This window comes from Puccinia triticina, chromosome 6A (assembly GCF_026914185.1).
Source record: "Puccinia triticina chromosome 6A, complete sequence".
Lineage (NCBI taxonomy): Eukaryota > Fungi > Basidiomycota > Pucciniomycetes > Pucciniales > Pucciniaceae > Puccinia > Puccinia triticina.
Window position 1 is genome coordinate 5,105,856 of NC_070563.1, and position 19,610 is coordinate 5,125,465.

General features: G+C 48.5%; 3 protein-coding genes across 3 annotated transcripts; 1 reads left to right on the forward strand and 2 right to left on the reverse strand.

The window, feature by feature from the left end:
- Positions 1-244: 244 nt before the first annotated feature.
- On the reverse strand, positions 245-1,603 carry PtA15_6A600 (uncharacterized protein; the record flags this gene model as incomplete). Its single annotated transcript, XM_053170323.1, has 7 exons — positions 245-267; positions 348-429; positions 537-683; positions 741-857; positions 918-1,082; positions 1,148-1,371; positions 1,429-1,603. The coding sequence occupies 7 exons, from the start codon at positions 1,601-1,603 to the stop codon at positions 245-247; spliced, it is 933 nt and encodes a 310-aa protein (XP_053021525.1).
- Positions 1,604-7,982: 6,379 nt separating this feature from the next.
- PtA15_6A601 (uncharacterized protein) lies at positions 7,983-8,478 on the forward strand (the record flags this gene model as incomplete). Its single annotated transcript, XM_053170324.1, has 3 exons — positions 7,983-8,073; positions 8,168-8,337; positions 8,452-8,478. The coding sequence occupies 3 exons, from the start codon at positions 7,983-7,985 to the stop codon at positions 8,476-8,478; spliced, it is 288 nt and encodes a 95-aa protein (XP_053021526.1).
- Positions 8,479-8,611: 133 nt separating this feature from the next.
- PtA15_6A602 (uncharacterized protein) lies at positions 8,612-11,205 on the reverse strand (the record flags this gene model as incomplete). The annotated part of the gene is made up of 2 exons (XM_053170325.1): positions 8,612-9,190; positions 11,197-11,205. 2 exons carry the CDS (start codon positions 11,203-11,205, stop codon positions 8,612-8,614), a joined length of 588 nt encoding a protein of 195 aa, XP_053021527.1.
- Positions 11,206-19,610: the final 8,405 nt, after the last annotated feature.

Sequence of the window (19,610 nt, forward strand, 5' to 3'; positions counted from 1 at the left end):
CTGGCGATCCCGTCTCCAATCTCGGTGAGGAAAAGAGATTGGAGGCGGGCGCGGGAACATCCAGGCTAAATAGTAACTACCCAACCTAACCGGGTGAATCCCCCGGAGTATCACCCGTTAGGTTTAGACTAAGTACATGAAACTATGTTTTTGTAATCTTGTTTTCTTGAATCTTCCGCCTACACTCCAACAATAAGCAATGCGCGCCCTGACCCGAGTGTTGGTGTGAAGGTCTCCCTCGGAGTTAGGCAACATCCAAGATTGCATCTGTAGTATCAAAACAAGCAATCAGTTAGGACAGGTTAGGACATGCCCGCTTTTTTTGCCCGGTTGACAGTAGCCTCAACTTACATCAATAATCAAGTTGGTCAAGGTGGGAACTGGGTGTGTCAACGGTTGGCCCAAAGGGCTGTGAACCATGCTCAGCAACTGGAAAATGCCACAACAAGTGAGCCCCCAACAATTGCTACACACGCGACGCACGGAAACTACTTACCCGCATTGCACCGCGCTCGTGTTTCAACCTATCACGCAACTCGGAATTGACGCATTGCACCGCGCTCGTGTTTCAACCTATCACGCAACTCGGAATTGACGCTCGCTACTGCTGCCGGGTCTCTATCCATATACCCGGCGGGCAGGTAATCTTGTTTAAACTTGTTTGATTGCATTCTGACATGATCCTGAATAAGAGGATGTCAGTTCAGCGTCCATTGCGCAATTATCAGCCCGTTTCGCACCTGCACCTGCTCCAGTAGACTGCGTCCCGCTGGCGGTCCACCTTGAATTGGGTCACATGAGTACACCTCCAAAAAAGGATCCATAGGGATTTCCTTTGCACGGTTCTGGACAAAGGCCTACAGAAAGAAAGTCAACTGTTGACAGCACATCAAACTCGAAGAGGCAGGAAGACCCACCCAAAGGTGACGTGAATAGGAAAACAACCGCGCCTGTACAGACAATGAGGCCGCCGTCGGAGTTGCCAAAAGGGCCATGTCCCGGGAGTGAATGAGCGACTCAACTGACTGTCTCACAGATAGAATTGAATACAGCAAAATGGCATATTGTCGCGGTCTGGGGATCTAAAGGTACGCAAAAGGTCAGATGGGTTGTTTCTTGAATGCAGATAGGTTACTAGAGAATGAACCTGAATCAGTTCCTTGGCAAACTCAGTGTATGGTGCACGCAGGTCATATGTGCGGCCCATGTTATCGGTGAAATTCTCACTGAGGTGCTCCTCATCTACTTCAAATGGTACTATTGACGGAGGCCAAGGTCGGCTAACACCCCCGCGCAGGCCCCCATAGTTTGTGGTGGTTCCAACTGGTCGCCTTACAGGGCTGTCCTGTGCATGGCCTGGCGGCAAATGAGCTATACAATGGAGTTAATGACGAAAACTTGAGCAACTATTCTGGAATTTGGACTCACCAGGCCTTGCAGGCCCATCGGCCAATCCTTGAGTCCGATCAGGATTTGCTTGCAAACCTCGCAGAGGCGGCGCATAGGGGGCACCACGACTAGCCCGGTGTCTTCGCGCATTAGAATGATTCAATGCTGAGCGAGAAGACAAACGTGATTCCGCACGGCTGGCCTGTTGAGGCATTTGGCGTGAGTTTTCCCTTCATCGTTAGACTGGCTGGATGAGGACATCTTGCAGGTGGTGTTTGAATGAGGATGATTGAAGTATTTACGTTGAAAGGGAAGAAATGTGCTTGTTGCGCAGCGGTGAAATTGGAAGGGTCTGGTGGGCAGAACTCCCACACAAGCAGATGCCTTTATACACTGGCTGCGTGATGATCACCACCCCGCTGCAGTCACCAGATTAGTGGCTGGGGTGTGATAGCTGAGCACATCATCCACGCCGGCAATTGGAACCTCCGATCAGGCTGATGCACTGGGCAGAAGCCCAGCATTTAAGTTCACTGATTTCGAACTACCATCAAACTGGATGGGTTCATCCGTTTAGGATGCCTGCGAGCCTCGGTCTTTATGATTTACGCGACGCTGCCCCTCAGGTGCTGCCCCTAATGGGTCTTCCAATGGGTAATTCCATTCCACGAGTTTATTTCTCTGTTTCCATCCACCCCATGTACCGCGCCTCTACGCGACGCTGCCCCAAATGGGTCTCCCAATGGGTAACTCCATTCCACAAAGAAATTGGTGTGGTATGTTTGCTGGTTTGCAAAATCCACCGCGCCTCCACAGGAGGCCCATTTGACAATCAGTTTGTGGTTGATAGTGAGAACGCCACCTTTGGCAGCTTTGGGGAAGATCGGTCTGAGTCTCAGTGATTCACCCCAACCCAAGTCACAATTCCACTACGATTCCGGAAATGGTGCGACATTCAAGAGCCCGGATTGAACACAAAGTGGATGAGAGTTAGTCTGCAGCATCTGCTAGATGAGCCGGTGAAGTGAAAGTTGTTCTGTTTCTTTTGTTTGCGCTAGGCATATTTTACCAACGCCCTGGCGAGCAGGGTGATAAATGGTTCTGTCACCTATGCGGTGGAGGAGGGCGAGGGTCCAAGAAGGCTAACCTGCGTAAACACAAAAAGACCCCTGCTCACCTGGAAGCTTTGAGAAATCGCGACCAACCAAACCTGCAAAGCGGGCCATCAACCCCCCTTCCCCAAACAGACAATATGATATGGATACCCGCTCACAATCAATCTCCCAACGGTGCCGAGTCAGTCAGCACCAGTGCCAGTGATCACTTGCATAAGGATTTGGCATTCATAGATGAGGACAGTGCTTTTGGAGGTTATGTTTCAGATAAAGACTCCAATTACTCTTTGCCTTCTTCACATTCAGGTGAAAGTGTTGGTTGGGACAGGCTTATCCCTGGCAACCACCCCAAAATTCCCTGCGAACTGCCCGTGGCCAATAACCTCCAAGGTCAAGATAATGCTGGAAATTCTCAATCAAGTACCCAAAGCTGGGACTGGTGGCCCTTCAAGTCAAAGGAGGTGGGTCACATATTAAATTCAAGGAAGGCTAATCCTTAGTTTTCATTGCGTGTTGAACTTCTTGTATGTGTTGTTATCAGTACATGATTGGCTCTATGGTCATTGGCCACACAAGGACCATCATCTCGCGTCTCTTGTACAATCACATCCGAATGATGTTCAACCTGGCCGGAACGGAGCTCCCATATTGGTCAACAGTCAGAAGAGTCAAGAAAAATATTCAAAAATTAGTTGGCCTGGAGGTTTTAGGCCACCGATCAGTCTTTGGCACACCGGTGCACACATTGAGTCTCAGATGTCTACTTTCCCTGGAGCTTTCTAACCCAATTGTTGAACCCCACATACAATATTACCCAGAGTTCACCAACGGTTGCCACATCTTCAAGTTATCTCAATCAGCGAAGTGGCTGAAGGAGCTGGGCCCGGACACACGTGCCCAAATGGTCCGTCACATGGGCCATGATTATTACCTGCACGAGCTGGTCCAGCTTCAGTCGGACCTCATAGTTGTCCCCCAATTTTTTTATGAATTTGAAGGCGAACTATATGCCTGCTGTGTCACCCCAACAATCAATATCGATGAGGAACGTGGGGGACTGAAGTTCATCATTCCCAAAGACCTTTCATTCACTGCACCGCAGATGAAAAGTATCAAAGTGGCTGATTTCTATGTCGAATATCCTCTAATGGAGTCACCTGATGGCACCCTTATTTCCACACTCTGTGACAACAGGATTTATGGTGGGCGCATAGAACTTTCAGTGTTTCAAGCCCCTATCAGCCTATCGGGGAGCTTTACTCATATTTCTTCCGCATATATTCAGAGATCAAGGAGTGCAATGACACGCGGGTCAGGACAATGCCAAACCCTTGGCGCGCTAAAGCCGGCAATCGGGTGATACGACACCTTCCGATCTCGCTCTACTCCAACAACACCTCCGGCAATCTATCTAAGAGTGGAACAAACATATCTCGTATTATTTTAACCTCGCCCGGCTACCCCCAAAGCTGACCAATCAGCATTTTCACTGTCACTTCCTGTGCACATCCAACAGTGCAGGTACTTTGGAGCTTGCCGAGGGGATAGTAGATGACATAATGTGAGTCATGATTTTTGTTTGATTGTATGTTCCGACCAGAGGACTATGAATTGAGCCAACCCCTACACTTTCACAGGGAGCTCATTGAGCATGGATGCCCAGCGTATGATTCTGGGTTAGGCAAAGAGGTCCTCGTTACAACGAGTTTACTTTGTTTCCTTGCGGACACACCGATGCATGCCGAGATAACAAGCACAGTCATGCCCAACAACGCGCGCAACCCATGTCGTGCGCGTGATTTAGGGGTAAAAAGGGCGGCCCAGAAGAGATCAATGGCCTACTTGCAGTTTTTTCTGCAAGTTAGCGCCAATGGGGTATGGGTGTGTCCTACCCACTTGATGTGATGCGTCTGACTGGGAGGTATCTTTGCTGATGGGGGTCTTTTTTCAGATTAAGAATGGGATACAATCATGGGTATCAATCATAGCCAACTGCTATCAATTGTGGGAGGTATTGAAAGGGCTCAGGACCAAAACTCTGGTCACCAAGCTTGGAGGCGAGCTGGGCATCAAGGATTCTATAAACAAACAAATATATTTGCATGTGTATGACATCCGAGCCAAGGGAGCTAATGCCACCGCGGCAAACCGGTCGTTCACGGAGCGGATTGAAAATTTGGATGAGACCAATCAGCCGCGTCTTTTCAACTCATTCTTTCGAGTCCCGGGTGAGTTTTGGGAGTTGTAAATCATGGTTGTCTGATTGGCCACTGAAGTGACTCCCGATAATCCCTTGCCAGATTTCAATGGGTGCACTGACACCCCGGTGGAGGTATTACATGTGTTTCTTCTTGGTGTCGTGAAGTATTTGGTCCTCGATCTTATGGGACATATGAAGCCAACACAGTTAGCAATAATTGAGGGCCGGTATCGTGCGTTCAATACTGCTAGTTTGAACATTCCATCCCTCTCGCCGTACTACATGGCAAAACACTCTTCCAACTACGTCGGAAAGGAGTTCAAAGTAGTCCTCCAGAGTGCACCGTTTGTCTTGTTTGAGTTCATGGGGGAGGATGATTGACTGGCATGGATAGCTCTAGTTCAACTGGCCCCATTGGTTTTCCAAACCCACATAGAGGACATGGACGCCTACCTCACTCTCCTTCGATTTCATATTCAGAAGTTCCTGTTTTACCTGTTCAAGATTACTGGGCAATGGGTAAACAAGCCCAAGTTTCATATGCTTCTACACCTGCCTGACTCAATCAAACGGTTTGGGCCTGCCCCCTTGTTTGCAACTGAGATCTTCGAGAGTTTCAACGCGGTGTTGAGGAAGGCGTCAATTCACTCCAACCGCCAGAGTCCTGGCAAGGACATAGCGACCACGTTTGCAAATTCAAAAGCTCTGCGCCACCTGGTTTGTGGTGGGTGGTTTAATGATCCTCGGTCATGTAAGGGGTACATAACAGCTGCTCCCAGGGTCAGTCAGCTGTTTGAAAATGATGTCTTAATCCAAAGAACTATGGACTATAATCACGCCTGCCACATGGACAACAGCAATAATTTCCCCCAACCAGTCAATTCTAAAGTACTGGCGGCGGAGAACGCTTTGGTCCCAAGGGGATTACAGGACCACCTTGCGGGCTGGCAGCTGATTCAGCTGAGCGCAATCAGATGGAACTCTCATCGGATGCTCAACCAGGGTTCCTTTGTTTTGGTGAGTGAAATATAATTTCTTCATCTTTAGTGTGAGTTTCTGGATTTTGATTGGGTAACCCACAACTTCTGCAGGTGCGGTCAGCAGATGCAAAGGCCCAACACAATTTTGGGCGCATAGACCACGTGTGGGAGGCGAAGAAGAGGGCGCGATTTACATTTTGGATCTGCTACACCAATTTTGAAAGGGGGGGAATAAATTCTTATTACCAAATGCGCGGCATTGTGAGGAGCGGGCCACAAAAATTTGTGCGTGTGAGGGTGAGTCTTAGCAATTTATTTGTGGGAGGAAGTGAAACTGATGTGTCCATCTATGTCAAGGAGGTGGTGTCTACCCTCAATGTGCAGCACGACTGTCACACTGGAGGGTGTGAGGTGTCAGCCACCGGGCGTGTTTGTGTCGAGCGGCAGGAATCCGAAGAAAACCACACCACTGTGGTACACAAAGATGCAAATTTTTTTGTGGTCAATTCTGGCGAGTTGCCCAGGAATCAGGAACTCGTGAGCTGGGTGGATCTGCCGAGTGGGGAGGAAGACATCCAAGATGTCATGCCAGGGTTGGAGGATGGGCTTGCGACCTGGGTCCGGGCCGGAGGAGCGCTTGACGACGAGGACGAAGATTTTGATTCCAGTGTGGGTCCCACGGACTCGGAAAGTGGTTGATTACTTGGTTTTTGTACTTTTCAATATGCTTTTCAATAATACATTACAACGTATATAGTACTATAGAACTACACTGGTTGCGGGGGGACCCTAATACGCGTTGTGCCGGTCCTCTTGCCCGGTGCAGCACGGGGCTTGGCGTGGTGGATGGTGTGGGGGCGCTTTCTGGGAAAACCGTTGGGAGGTGGTGAAATTGCCGGCTTGGCAACGGCAAATTATTCTGGACGGGGCTTTGGGGTGTGTTGTGTGGAAGACTGGCATTGCCCCGTCGCAGGACGCCAATATTATTTCCGGGCTAATTGGGACCAATTATGGTGTTCAAAGTTCAATTTGCATAAATCATAAATTCATAAAAAAATTCTGCATAAATCATTTTGGCTGCAGTTTTCCGGTTTATGAATTTATGAAACAAGTTTAACTTTGAGATCCCCCCCATCCTGCATAAATCCCATAGATCCCATGCCCCGTAAGTCGGAACGGAAGAAAATGTCGGAGGGCATGGAGATGATGCTCATTGCATCACTCTGGAAGATGAAGATGGCTCCTCGACTATTCAAGACTACGCAAACCAACCCAACTCATCACCTCATCTTCAACCTTCTGATCGCCGTGGTCCTCCAGATGAAGAAACTGATACCGTAGCTGCGGCCCGTCGATGTCAACATTCGGCCTGGGGCCGTTTGACGGCAAACTTGGAAATTTATGCGCCCGTGGTGTAGAAAATACACGAAACACACACAGAAAAAATACAAAGCCAATTGCCACTGTCCTTCCTTAGCCCAGTTTCTTCATCTGATTCTTCACCATTTCTTTCAATGCTTTCCATTTGTGTTCATATAAAATGTGCAGTTGTGTCTGTTGAAACTGCAATATTCTCTGAGGTGAAGCTCAAAGAACTTGAGTTTGGCAGGTCAAAGCCAGTTCTCCAAGCTCAAAGTTGGAAAATTGGCAGCTTTTCCGAGCCTAGACCTGGCAACTTCTCCGAGCCGGAGAACGCGCAGCTTTTCCGAGTCGGAGACCTGACAACTTCTCTGAGCCAGAGAACTGATCATAGATTGTTCTGAGCCGGAGACCTGCCAGCTTCTCCAAGTCGGATAACTCTCAAAATCGGAGAGGTGGAAGCTTCTCCGAGCCGCAGAACTAGCAGTTTCTATGAGCTGGAAAACTTGCAGCTTTTCCGAGCCGGAGACCTGGCAGTTTCTCCGAGCCGGAGAACTGGCAGCTTCTGCAAGCCAAAGATCTGCCAGCTTCAACTGGCAGCTTTTCTGAGCCTGAGACCTGCTAGCTTCTCCAAGCCAAAGAACTCCAAAACTTGGAGAGCTTCTCTAGCCGCAGAAATGGCAGCTCCAAGGGCAGCTTTTCCAATGCGGAGCAGCCTGTAGCAGAAACTGGGAGCTGGCAGGTTTTTACGGAGAACTGGCAGCTTTTCCAAACCGGAGATTTGCCAGCGTCAACTGGCAGCTTTTCTGAGCCTGAGACCTGCCTCCAAGCCAAAGAACTCCAAAACTAGGAGAGCTTCTCTAGCCGCAGAACTGGCAGCTCCAAGGACAGCTTTTCCAAGCCGGAGCAAGGTCAGCTTTTCCGAGCCGGAGCGAGGTCATGGCCCTCCGTCTCGACTGTCTCCTGGGCCAACTGGCCACCATCCTTGACTCCAAGCCCAACAAAGCCATCCGTCAATTCGTTCCAAGCTGTCAGTATCACACACACACTCTTTTTTGCCCGGAAACGTCTTTCAAATGAAACGGTACAAACAACTTGATTCTTCTTTTTGTGTGACTCAACAGATGACCTTAATGAGCCCCTCTTGCACCTCCTCAATCCCCTCTCGGCCAACAAGGACGCAGCGGAACTCCTAATCAGCGAGAAGGCTAGCTTGGTCTTCGAGGCCGAGCCCGAGATTGTCCAGCTGGGACAGGACCTCCAAGAGATTGAGCTGCTTGACACGCGGGGCTTCGTCAGCGCTGGAAAGCAATTCTTTATCTGCTGTTTACAACCCCGGGTACTCATGAATATTTTTACACAAATGACTTGTGCGTCTTGGTTGACATCTTCATCCTGGAACTATCAGATCTTCCTGACAAAAGTAACAATTTAAGTTCTGTCAGCACTCAAACCAACAATCTACTCTAACTTACCTCAAACCACATTCTTCCGACTGATCCAGCTTCATAACACTTACCTCAGAGTACTCCATGGCTCCTCACGCACACTTATCTGCGTAGTTATCCTTACAAGTGAGAAGAAATACAACACATGCTCCCAAGCCAGATAACTGGCAGTTTCTCCAAGCTGGAGAACTGGCAGCTTTTCCAAGCCGGAGACCTTGTAGCTTTTCCGAGCCGGACACCTGGCAGCTTTTCCGAGCTGGAGACCTTGTAGCTTTTCCGAGCCGGAGACCTGGCAGCTTTTCCCAGCCGGAGACCTTGTAGCTTTTCCGAGCCGGAGACCTGGCAGCTTTTCCCAGCCGGAGACCTGGCAGCTTCTCCGAGCCGGAGAACTTGCAGCTTTTCCGAGCCGGGGGGCTCCAAGCCGGAGAACTGGCTGCTTCTCCGAGCCAGAGAGCTGGCAGTCTCCAAGCCGGAGAACTGGCTGCTTTTCCGAGCCAGAGAGCTGGCAGTCTCCAAGCCGGGGAACTGGCTGCTTTTCCGAGCCAGAGAGCTGGCAGTCTCCAAGCCGGAGAACTGGCTGCTTTTCCGAGCCAGAGAGCTGGCAGTCTCCAAGCCAGAGAACTGGCTGCTTTTCCGCGCCGGAGATCTGTCAGCTTCATCTGGCAGCTTTTCACCTGCTAGCTTCTCCAAGCCAAAGAACTCCAAAAATCGGAGATCAACTGGCAGCTTTTCTGAGCCTGAGACCTGCTAGCTTCTCCAAGCCAAAGAACTCCAAAACTTGGAGAGCTTCTCTAGCCGGAGAGCTTCTCTAGCCGGAGAACTGGCAGCTCCAAGGGCAGGTTTTAGGGTTTTCCGGAGAACTGGTTGCTTTTCCGAGCCGGAGATCTGCCAGCTTCAACTTGCAGCTTTTCTGAGCCTGAGACCAAGCCAAAGAACTCCAAAACTTGGAGAGCTTCTCTAGCCGCAGAACTGGCAGCTCCGAGGGCAGCTTTTCCAATGCGCAGCAGCCTGTAGCAGAAACTGGGAGCTGGCAGGTTTTTCCGGAGAACTGGCTGCTTTTCCAAACCGGAGATTTGCCAGCGTCAACTGGCAGCTTTTCTGAGCCTGAGACCTGCTAGCTTCTCCAAGCCAAAGAACTCCAAAACTTGGAGAGCTTCTCTAGCCGCAGAACTGGCAGCTCCGAGGTCAGCTTTTCCAATGCGCAGCAGTGTGTAGCAGAAACTGGGAGCTGGCAGGTTTTTCCGGAGAACTGGCAGCTTTTCCAAACCGGAGATCTGCCAGCGTCAACTGGCAGCTTTTCTGAGCCTGAGACCTGCCACCAAGCCAAAGAACTCCAAAACTCGGAGAGCTTCTCTAGCCGCAGAACTGTTGCAGAACTGGCAGCTCCTAGGACAGCTTTTCCGAGCCGGAGCGAGGTCAGCTTTTCCGAGCCGGAGCAAGGTCAGCTTTTCCGAGCCGGAGAGCTCAAACTGGGATTTCAAGCTCGTTCCTGCTGAGGCTGGAGTCAACTCTCTATTTCATCGGGCTGAGCCAACCGATGATATCAATTTCATCGGTGTGCAGCCTGCCAATTTTCATTTTCCTCGGTGGGCTACTAGCCGAGCTAAATTTTGATTGGTTGGCTTTGACCAAGGATATAAATGCTCGGCTAGGGATTCAACCAAGTGTTATTTCCTCGGTGAACACCATGCAAGGAAAGCTGGCCCTGACCACCACCAATTGAACATTTTCATTGGTGGGGAGTCCTCCGGAGACTACCTCGGGCCTTCCCAGGGCAACTTCAACTCGGATGAGCAATTCATTGGGCAAGTGTTGGCCTAGTTTGCCTCGGATGCATAATGCATCGGGTGAAATGCAACCAATTTTAAAAGGGTTGAGGGCAACCCAGTTAAGCGGGGATGCACTCAACCCAGCCAAATATGCTGGCAGTGTCTGCTCCATTGGTACTCTTTAACCAATCAAAATATCAGCTCAAATGTGTAAAATTCATTGGAATCATTGACAAATCCATTTCAAATTGGGTAGGAGGAGGTAGCTGATAAGCTACAAATGTGTGTGGTGTCAGGTTGGGTAATGATGAGAGGATAGGTGATGGTTTGGGTGAGACAGCAAGAGTAATGAAGATGATGCATTGGAAAACCACAATATTTGAAAGCTTGAATTGAGGAGGGGATGAGGGCAGAGGCAAGAATTGCATTGAATTGCAAACAACCTGAAGGTGATGACAAACAAGGAAGTGTTATCCTTTGGGTGTATCACCAATTCATGAGTTTGGGTGGGTAGGGGTTATGATCAGAGTTGCCAACTATCTGAGGGGTGATGACAATCAAATAAGTGTTACGTTGTGGGTGTATCATCAGTTTGGGTGGGCGGGTGTTATGATCGAAGTTGCCGACAATCTGGGGTGATGACAATCAAGGAAGTGTTACGTTGTGGGTGTATCATGAGTTTGGGTGGGCGGGTGTTATGACCAGAGGGCTGGGTGATGTGACTCCAATGGCCAAAGTGATGTCTGGTTATGTAGCGTGCCAGTGTTTAATGGGGGGAAGCCGGGCTAGTGTACTTGGGCGGGTTCCGGGGGGAAAAGTGAGTGAGGACTTCAAAATTTTTGGCCGCTTTGCGGCCCTAGAAATTGGAGATTTTCTGAGGTTCCTGGCCATTCCATGTTTTTTAATTTTGGCAGGAGAGGGTTGGTCTGGGGGTACTTGTGGCATTGTCTATGCATGTCTATAGTATGGGGTATAGAGGGTGACACAGGTGGTGAGACCAAACAAACTGACAACATGTGGAAATATGGATTTAGAAATAAAGACATATTTTGATATAACACTCCCCCCCTCAGCAACCAAAAACCAAAAAAGGAAAATAACAGAAACAATGACAAGAATTAATTAACTTAGAACAAGAAATTGGGGTAGAATAGAAAATGAGAAAGAAACAATGAGAAAAAGAAGAGACAAGGGAGAAAGTGAATGGGAATGGTGGGATTGAGTACTGAAAAATCACCACAGAGATGGGAAACTGTGTGAAATAAGGTGTTAATGGTTAGCGTCCGTAGAACCAATCATCCGGGATTATTGTGTGGGACTCATGGAGGGAGACAAACAGATGCGGGGGGCGCATGTTCATCACCGCAAGCGCATACTGTCCTCCCTGTACTTGCCATCATTGTGGATTGCCCACGCAATCCTACTCCTGCCAGAAACTCAGACACCTTTTGCCACCCGAGAGCCTTGGTGAAGATATTGGCTAGCTGATCATTTGTCGAGATCCATTCAAGGCGGACTTTCTTGGTGTAGAGGAGTTCGTTGATGATGTGGAATTCAGCGTTGATGTGCCAATGTTCCTTTCTGATGCGGCAATCTGAGCTGGTTTGGACGGCAGCTTTGTTGTCACAGAGTACGAGTGGGGGTGGCAGCGCAAAAAAAAATGAGATAGAGTGGCCGAGATAGTGCAAGCATCTTTAGAGGCAAAAGATAGCGCCATGTATTTGGCCTGACACGTAGAACGTGCCACACATGTCTGTCGTTTGGATGACCAGGAAACCGGCGTGCCCCAAACCGTAGAGATGAAACCATGTACGGACCGGGAAGCCTTGCCTCCCCAGTTTGCGTCAGCGTAGGTAACAACATTGTCAGAGAAAGGCTTGGAGGCCACTATTGGTAGCGCCAGCTTGGCACTGTAACAAATATAGGAGATCAGATGGTCAAGCGCTGCCCAGTGAGAAGAATTGGGGGCCATAGAAAACCGTGCTAAGAAATTTACGGCAAATACCAAGCTTAAGCAGCCTCTCTGCGGGTGTTGCAGGGGGAACACTCTTGTAGAGAGGCTTATGCGCAAAGTCGGGTTGCGGGGCTGGCAGCATTGCCAAATTAGTCAAATTACCTCTTTAAAATAGATCTCAAAAAATCAACGCCCTCAGTTGACAATTACAATACATAGAATGTTTCTTTGTCTTGATGCACATCTTTTGTGCTATGTAGCTTTTTTGTAGGTTGACAACCTGATTCTCTATTGAAAAAAGAAAACTGCCTCATAATCCTCTTTTTTTCCATTGCAATGTCCAATTGGAATTTGTGCCATCGGACCGTGGAAGTATGAAAGCCATACCTCTTTTCACATGAGGGCCCAGGACTTTCTGTAAGTCTCTCGGTAAGCTCTCCTTGGCGCGGTCTTGCAGAGTTGTTGGTCACAATCCATGAGGGGGAACTCAGAACATCAACAACAGACAGCCACTGCCAACATGCCGAGAGTACCAATCAAATTAATGAAGGGGGCATCATCAAGCTCTCCATTGAGTTCTTCATTGAGTTCTCCCTCAAGATCATCAAGTGCAACTCCAATGTCCCCTAAAAGTCTAGTCAAGAAACTGTTCAAAAATCAAGCTGTCCAATGTGGTGATTTATATAGGCAAGCACGTAGAATGTCCACGCAGGGATAGCGCGGGCGGGAATGCACAAAGCCGCTCAGGCAGAGTGCATTCTGGTGACATAAGCACTGAGGATGAGGTCAGGAAAGCACACTAAGAAAGCTTACGGAAATTCACGCGCGGAATGGAATGCATGGATTGCGGATTGCGGATTGCGGATTTTGGATCGGAGCGGAAAAGACAGGGCTGGACTGCGGCGGGACTACACACGTGGACTGGTAGCAGCGGCGCGTCAGCGGGTGATTCAGTTCTGGACATTATCCTATTATTGAATTCTTAGGAAATTACTCATCATTGTGCTTACAACTACGGGCGTACTAGAGGGATTTGGATCTTATCTTTACTTTGAGATTTACTTGCGGATTCTTGTGCTTACAAAGTGCAGAGCTTTAGTCACTTGCGGATTATTATGCTATAGATCAGGCTCAGTAGGGGAGCGCTGAAGGCTAGCAGAAAGTAGCACTGCGGAGCCAAGTTACCGACAATCACACAGCCCAGACATCAATATTCTTGAAGGAGGCGGTTAGCGGACATTCTTCACCAACCAATTACCAGCTTACATTCTCACACCGAGACAGCAGGATCAAGTTGATTGGCTGCGCACCACACGTGCAGAACTTTTGGGGTTGGGTAGGGCATGTGATGAGATGGACTTACCGGGCGGGAACCAGATCCCAATGAATTGAGCAATTTCCGTCGGACCGAGATCAATTGCTGTCGCCAATGAGGTGAGCGGGTCCTGTTGAGCGAACCAGATCCCAATGAATTGAGCAAGTTCTGTTCCGTCTGGCCAAGATTAGCCGTTGTTGCCAATGGAGCGGGTTCTGTCAGGCCGAGATTGATCACTTGATTCTTGGTATGTAGACCTTGCCTACAGGACTGTATTTTACTGATCAAGGGTGATCGGAAAAAAAGAGGAAAAGGTACAGGAAAATTAAGTTAAGATTTCATTACAGATCATGGGTTTGGAGAAGAGAGATCTCTGAGACCCGGAGTTTTCAAAAAAATATATAAGATACTTATAAGCTCAGAATTGAAAATCTGAACAGACTAGAATGACAGCAAGATCAAGGCCATCATCCAAGGCGAAAAAAAATTAAGGTTTTTGGAGTTTGCAAGGTGTAGTGCCAAAGGAGTGTGCTCTACACCAAACTGGATTTCTGCTGTCACACCACGAAACTGTGATTGCGCGCAAGTACCTCTACCGGGTTGCACACACCGCCTCGCGCCCCTCTGCCATGCTGGGTACAAGGGACTTGTGGCAAGTTTGGGCAAATATTATGTTGGGTTGGGAGCCCATTGCAAGATAAATGAGGCAGCCAATTGTGGACAGATAGTCAATGTCCATTGATTCGTTGGACGGGTTGGATTCCAGATCAGTTGAAGAAATAGGAGTGCGGGTGCATATGGTGGAAAGCTGAAAATTGGTGATTTTGTCGACCAGCATGGGCTGATCAATGGCGAAACCCCCGGAAACTTCTTGCACGCAAAGACCAACAATGCTTGAAAGAGATATGTCCCATTTGAGGTCGAGAACTGAAGATAATCGGGACTTGAGCGTCTCCAAAAGGGGTTTTGAGCTTGCCATGAAAAGGCCATCATCAATGTGAACCCACAGGAAAGCCATGTCACTCCCTGAGCGGTACACATAGGTTGACTGATCTTCCATGGTCAGAAAGAAACCGATTTTTACAAGTTGCGTCTTCAAGTGGAGCCACCAACAACGAGCGGCTTGGCATGTTCCGTATAGTGCCTTGCGGAGCTTGAGGACGCAGCCAGGTCTTGCCGAAACACCTGGTGGAGGTTGGATGAAAACATCATGGTCAATGTTGCTGTGTAAAAATGCGCTCTTGACATCAAAAGAAGCTTCCAGCCATCCCAAACGGGATGCCATTGCTAGGAGAATCCTGAGTGTTGGGAATGTTGGAGTAGGAGTGAATGTCTTGCCGAAGTTGTGGCCGTGAATTTGCTTGAAACCCTGAGCTACAATGCGCGCCTTGAATTTTGATATCTTGCCTTCCTGGGTCCGTTTTAATGCAAAAACCCATCTGCATGTGAGTATGTCCCTTGCCTCAGACTTGGAAACCTCCTCCCAGACTCGGAGATTGACCATCATACCAACTTCTGCGTCTATCACAGCTTTCCATTTGGCTCGAAGAGTTGAGTTGATTTCTTGATGATACGTGTAAGGCGTGCCAGAGAGAAAAGGGGACTCAGAGACCACTGATTCCAAACACGCATCCTGGAAATCGAGCTTGCTTAGCTGACTGGAATCTCCAAGACAGTTGACACGGATAGAGTTGAGGATGGCATTTACCAATCCAGAATTGGCATATTGCGAGGGTAAGTTGTCCTCATGAAAAATGACCGAGGCGCCACGCTCAAGCTTTTTGGAATTTGGGTTCCAGAGCAGCCAGCCGTGCAAGTCATCTAGTACGCCTACATGGATCAGAGCCGTCAACCTCGCGACAAACTGCTTTGGGTAATTGATATCGTGGAGATAAGCTTGACAACCAAAAACACAAACCTTGTCCAACAAGGGCTGCTTTCCCATAGAAAGCTTGTAGGGAGACTTCTCGGCTCCAGTGTGAACCACGCAATTGAAAATGTAAGCAGCCTGTTTCATTGCCAGGAACCATAGAGAATTTGGTAACTTAGTGTGAATGATGAAAGTTTGCGCCATGTCCAGGAGAGTGCGATTGGTCCGCTCAACACTGCCATTCTGGTGATGTTCATAGGGGACGCTCAATTTGTGGCCAAGTCATGCTCCTTGAGAAACTTGTTAAATTTGATCGAAGTCAATTCTCCCGCTGTGGTATGCTTTATGGTTACCCATCTAGCCCATTTCAAAATTTTCCATTTTCTCACATGTACACTCACAAATCAACCAATACGGCGACACCATTGGATTCTACGGCCAAAACCACACAGGACACCATGGACAACACACCTTATGCCCCTCTGGATCAGAAGATACAACCCCTTCAAGACACCATCAGCCAGTTTTCACGCACACAAGCACCATACTCAGGTCATGTAATCCGTTACATGAACCACCCTTACCCAGGACCATGTAATCCGTTACATGGTCCACTCTGACACTTGTCTACCCTTTACATATGCTTTACCTCATCAGCTGCACTCATTACATTGTCTTATGCACGTGTTATGCACGTGTTATGCACGTGTCATGCAGTGTCATGCAGTGTCATGCACACTAGATGCAGGCTTATGCAGGCTTATGCAGACTAGTGTAATAGGGGCTGCAGTTCATGCAGGTGTCAAGCTAGCAAAAACCCCTCATGCAGCTTGCACATGACATCAGTTGACAGCTCAGGCTAGCTAAATTCCCTTGTATGACATCATTTGACAGCAGGTGACAGACAGGGGCAGTACAGATGATCAGATGACCCAATGACATCATACGTCAATGACATCATAGGACAAACTCAAACCTCTCACCTCCCCTTTCTCACCAGCTAAATTCCCTCATCTTTACATCATGTGACCTGTCAATCGGGCTAAATTCCCTCATCTAGGCTGTACCACCAGCCAAAATCCCTCATTTGACAGCTCAGGGCAGCTAAAATCCCTCATTCCCTGGTTCCCCTGGAGCTAAAATCTCTCACCCTTCTCTATTTAAGGAGGCTCTTCTCCCCCCAGTTGTAATTTCTCTCAGCAAACTACTTGCACTCAGCTTACTCCATAACAGTACAACACTTGCTCACTCTACAGTATTAGCCCCCACTATATTGTGATTTAACCCTTATTACATAACAATTACATACATACAACAACACTATTACATTGCTCAATCATCATCAACCCCTCTGTCAGGGTGTTCCACAACCTCTTTGCGGCAACACACGGACCATATCAACTCACGACTCACTCACTGCAAAAAAAACTTGGTCAACTGCTTGCAGTTGACATGCAGGATACTCAAGCCAAGCTACCATTGTAACTCCACCTGAATGCACAAGTGCCTTTGTTGGCACAGTCACTGTGCAAGGTGCACAGTGACTGTGCATTGAAGCTTTGGTTGAGTCAAACCTTGGGTAAGGCTGGTGTAACACCACAAGCTTCCTCAGAGTTACCACATGTCAACTGCTCACAGTTGACACAGTTTTTTTTGCAGTGACTCAGCACCGGTTACATCACCCATATCCCTTAAGCCACTTGTTTGACATAGGCTATCTTTTGATACACCTCCACTATCACTACATAAACCTTCCAATCGTAGATTGGGGGGCTTGTTTTAGTGTCTAGTGACCCAGGAAAGGCAGAGGTAACCTCATTCATCCCTTTCCGCACTCAGCAAAAGGTTCTCAGGAACACTTTTGAGCTTTACACCGCATTGTTGGATTAGATAGTCTTCACACAATGAGGGGTTAGCCGGTTGAAATCAAGGACCCAATCAGATGCCGCCTTGCCTGCCGCAGCCTTGCTTTTCAGGCCAACAACTGAAGTCATCCGGGAAAAAATGTGGTGTAATACCAAACTGTATGTGCTCCCATCAAGGGCCTCAGGAAATGGACCAACAAGATCAATGGCAATAATACTGCTGGGGGCATCAGCAACCTCACGCAAAGGGGACTGGACAGGGGTATGAGTGCTTTTTGCGAGAGAACAGGAATGACATTTTGACTTTGGGAGAGACAATTTTTTCAAAGGGATCCCATGTACACATTGCTGATTTATTGTTTGGTTGAAAAAACGGACGGCGATATGGCCTAGCCGATCATGCCAAAGGTTGGATGCAGACAGAGAAGATAGCTGAGGAGAGAAATAACAGGACCTCAGGGAAGCCAAGGAGGTTGAGGAAGGAAGAAAACATTGGTAGTGACTCATGTATGTATAGAAAGGAGTATCTTGTTGATTTAGAATGAAAAAACCGCTGTCGAAGTTGATATGGCCGTCCCATTTGTCGAAATACCCAATTGATATTACTGTCCCACAAATTTTTGGCACAAGCAACACGTCCTTTAAGTGCAGGTCCCCAAAACAAGTCGGGGCAACGGCGTCGCCAATACCGTCTACAGAAATGCGGTCTTGAGAGGCGACGCGCAACCGCAGATTGGTAAAAAAGGATGCATGGGATGTTACATGATGGGTGGCCACAGTGTTGCAAAGAGGATCGTCAGGGTTCTTGGGAGGAGCTGAGATAGACGCCAGTTCCGCAGACTTAGACACAAGCCAACCCAATAGAACGCTTGACTTGTTCAGCCGCCATGACGGGTTCTTCTTTCTTGGATCCTCCAGCGGCAGAAGACGTTTCTTGACTCGAGGGCAGTCGGGAGTCCAGTGTCCCCATTCCCAGCAGAAATGGCATGGAAACTTGCCCCGTGAGATATTGCGTTGCCCAATTGTCTGGGGGCGGAGTGGTTGAGTTGTAGGGGTCATGACTTTGTTGAGACTGTTGTTGAGACAAGCCGCGAGATCCACAAAAACCTCCTTGACCGCGGCCACCACAATGTGGCCCGGAGTGAGAACCGCAAACATGATTTGACAAGGTGGCCATTGCCGATGCTGTCCCCAAAACCAAAGCCGACTGATGCTGCCAAGTCGCCATGTGCAAGATTTCCTCCGAGGTGACAATGTGATCCGGTTTGATTGCAATCTGGGAATTGACGGAATCAGCCATGGTCTGCTGGTATTGATGCGCGACAGAATGGAAGGAGACAGCTAGACACTTATCTACTGTCAAACCCCCCAGTCTCTCATCCAGATCAATCCAGCTCCGCTTCAGAGCCTCATATCTGGACAATAGTGAATCCGATGCATCTGGGGCCTGTGAGATGTCGGACCATTGACTCAGGATGAGAGACCAGGAAGTACCTGCAAAACGCCCTTTCAAAGATTGGTAGGCCCCATATGCAGTCAACCTGTTGAGGGAGGAGTGCAGTGCCTGGTTGATTGAATGTTGAAGAAGGGCCAGGACTTTATTGGACGTTGCTGGATCGGTTGCCGATGAGTCGGTGTCAAAAAACTTGACGTTCTGAGTGATGCCTCTGACAGTGTTGATAACCGCTGCCGGCCATAACGGGAAATTTGTCCCGTCCAAAGTGAGCTGAGGAGAGATTTGTTGCCCAAGTTGGTGCCATCGAAGCTGATTGGAGACCAAAGAGTTTGAGGCGGTGGCCATTGTCTGATTGTTGTTGGAAAGATTTTGGATGAGAAGCACCTTCAGAAGATTGTCATTGATCCCAGATAGACCCGTCTTCTCCAATTCTCAAGCAATGATCGTATCTAAAGATTCTGGAGGCTGGGGATCACCGGCAATCTGGTTTGAGTTCTTGGCAGGGAACTGGTTGGAGATTGTGTGGTCGGCAGAAGATGAGGGGAAAGGAACATTGGACTGTTTGCCTGACATGGTATTGTACAATGCGGAAGAGAGCAAGGAGTCGGCTGATACAAAAGGCGTTGAGTCAAAAGACTCTTCAGGAATGGAATTGAGAGTTTGATGGGGTGGGGTAACTCTAGCGGAGAAATCCGGATGAATAAGGTCAGGCAAGTCGGATCGTGTGTTAACCATAAATATCCTCTTTGATGAGCCACAGAAGGGTGGATGATTTGACAGAGGGGGAAAGATGGGAGTGTTGAAAATATATATATATATATATATATATATATACGTTCCATGGAAGGGTGGAAGTAGATGAGGGATAAGGGATGTTTCACGGAAGGGTG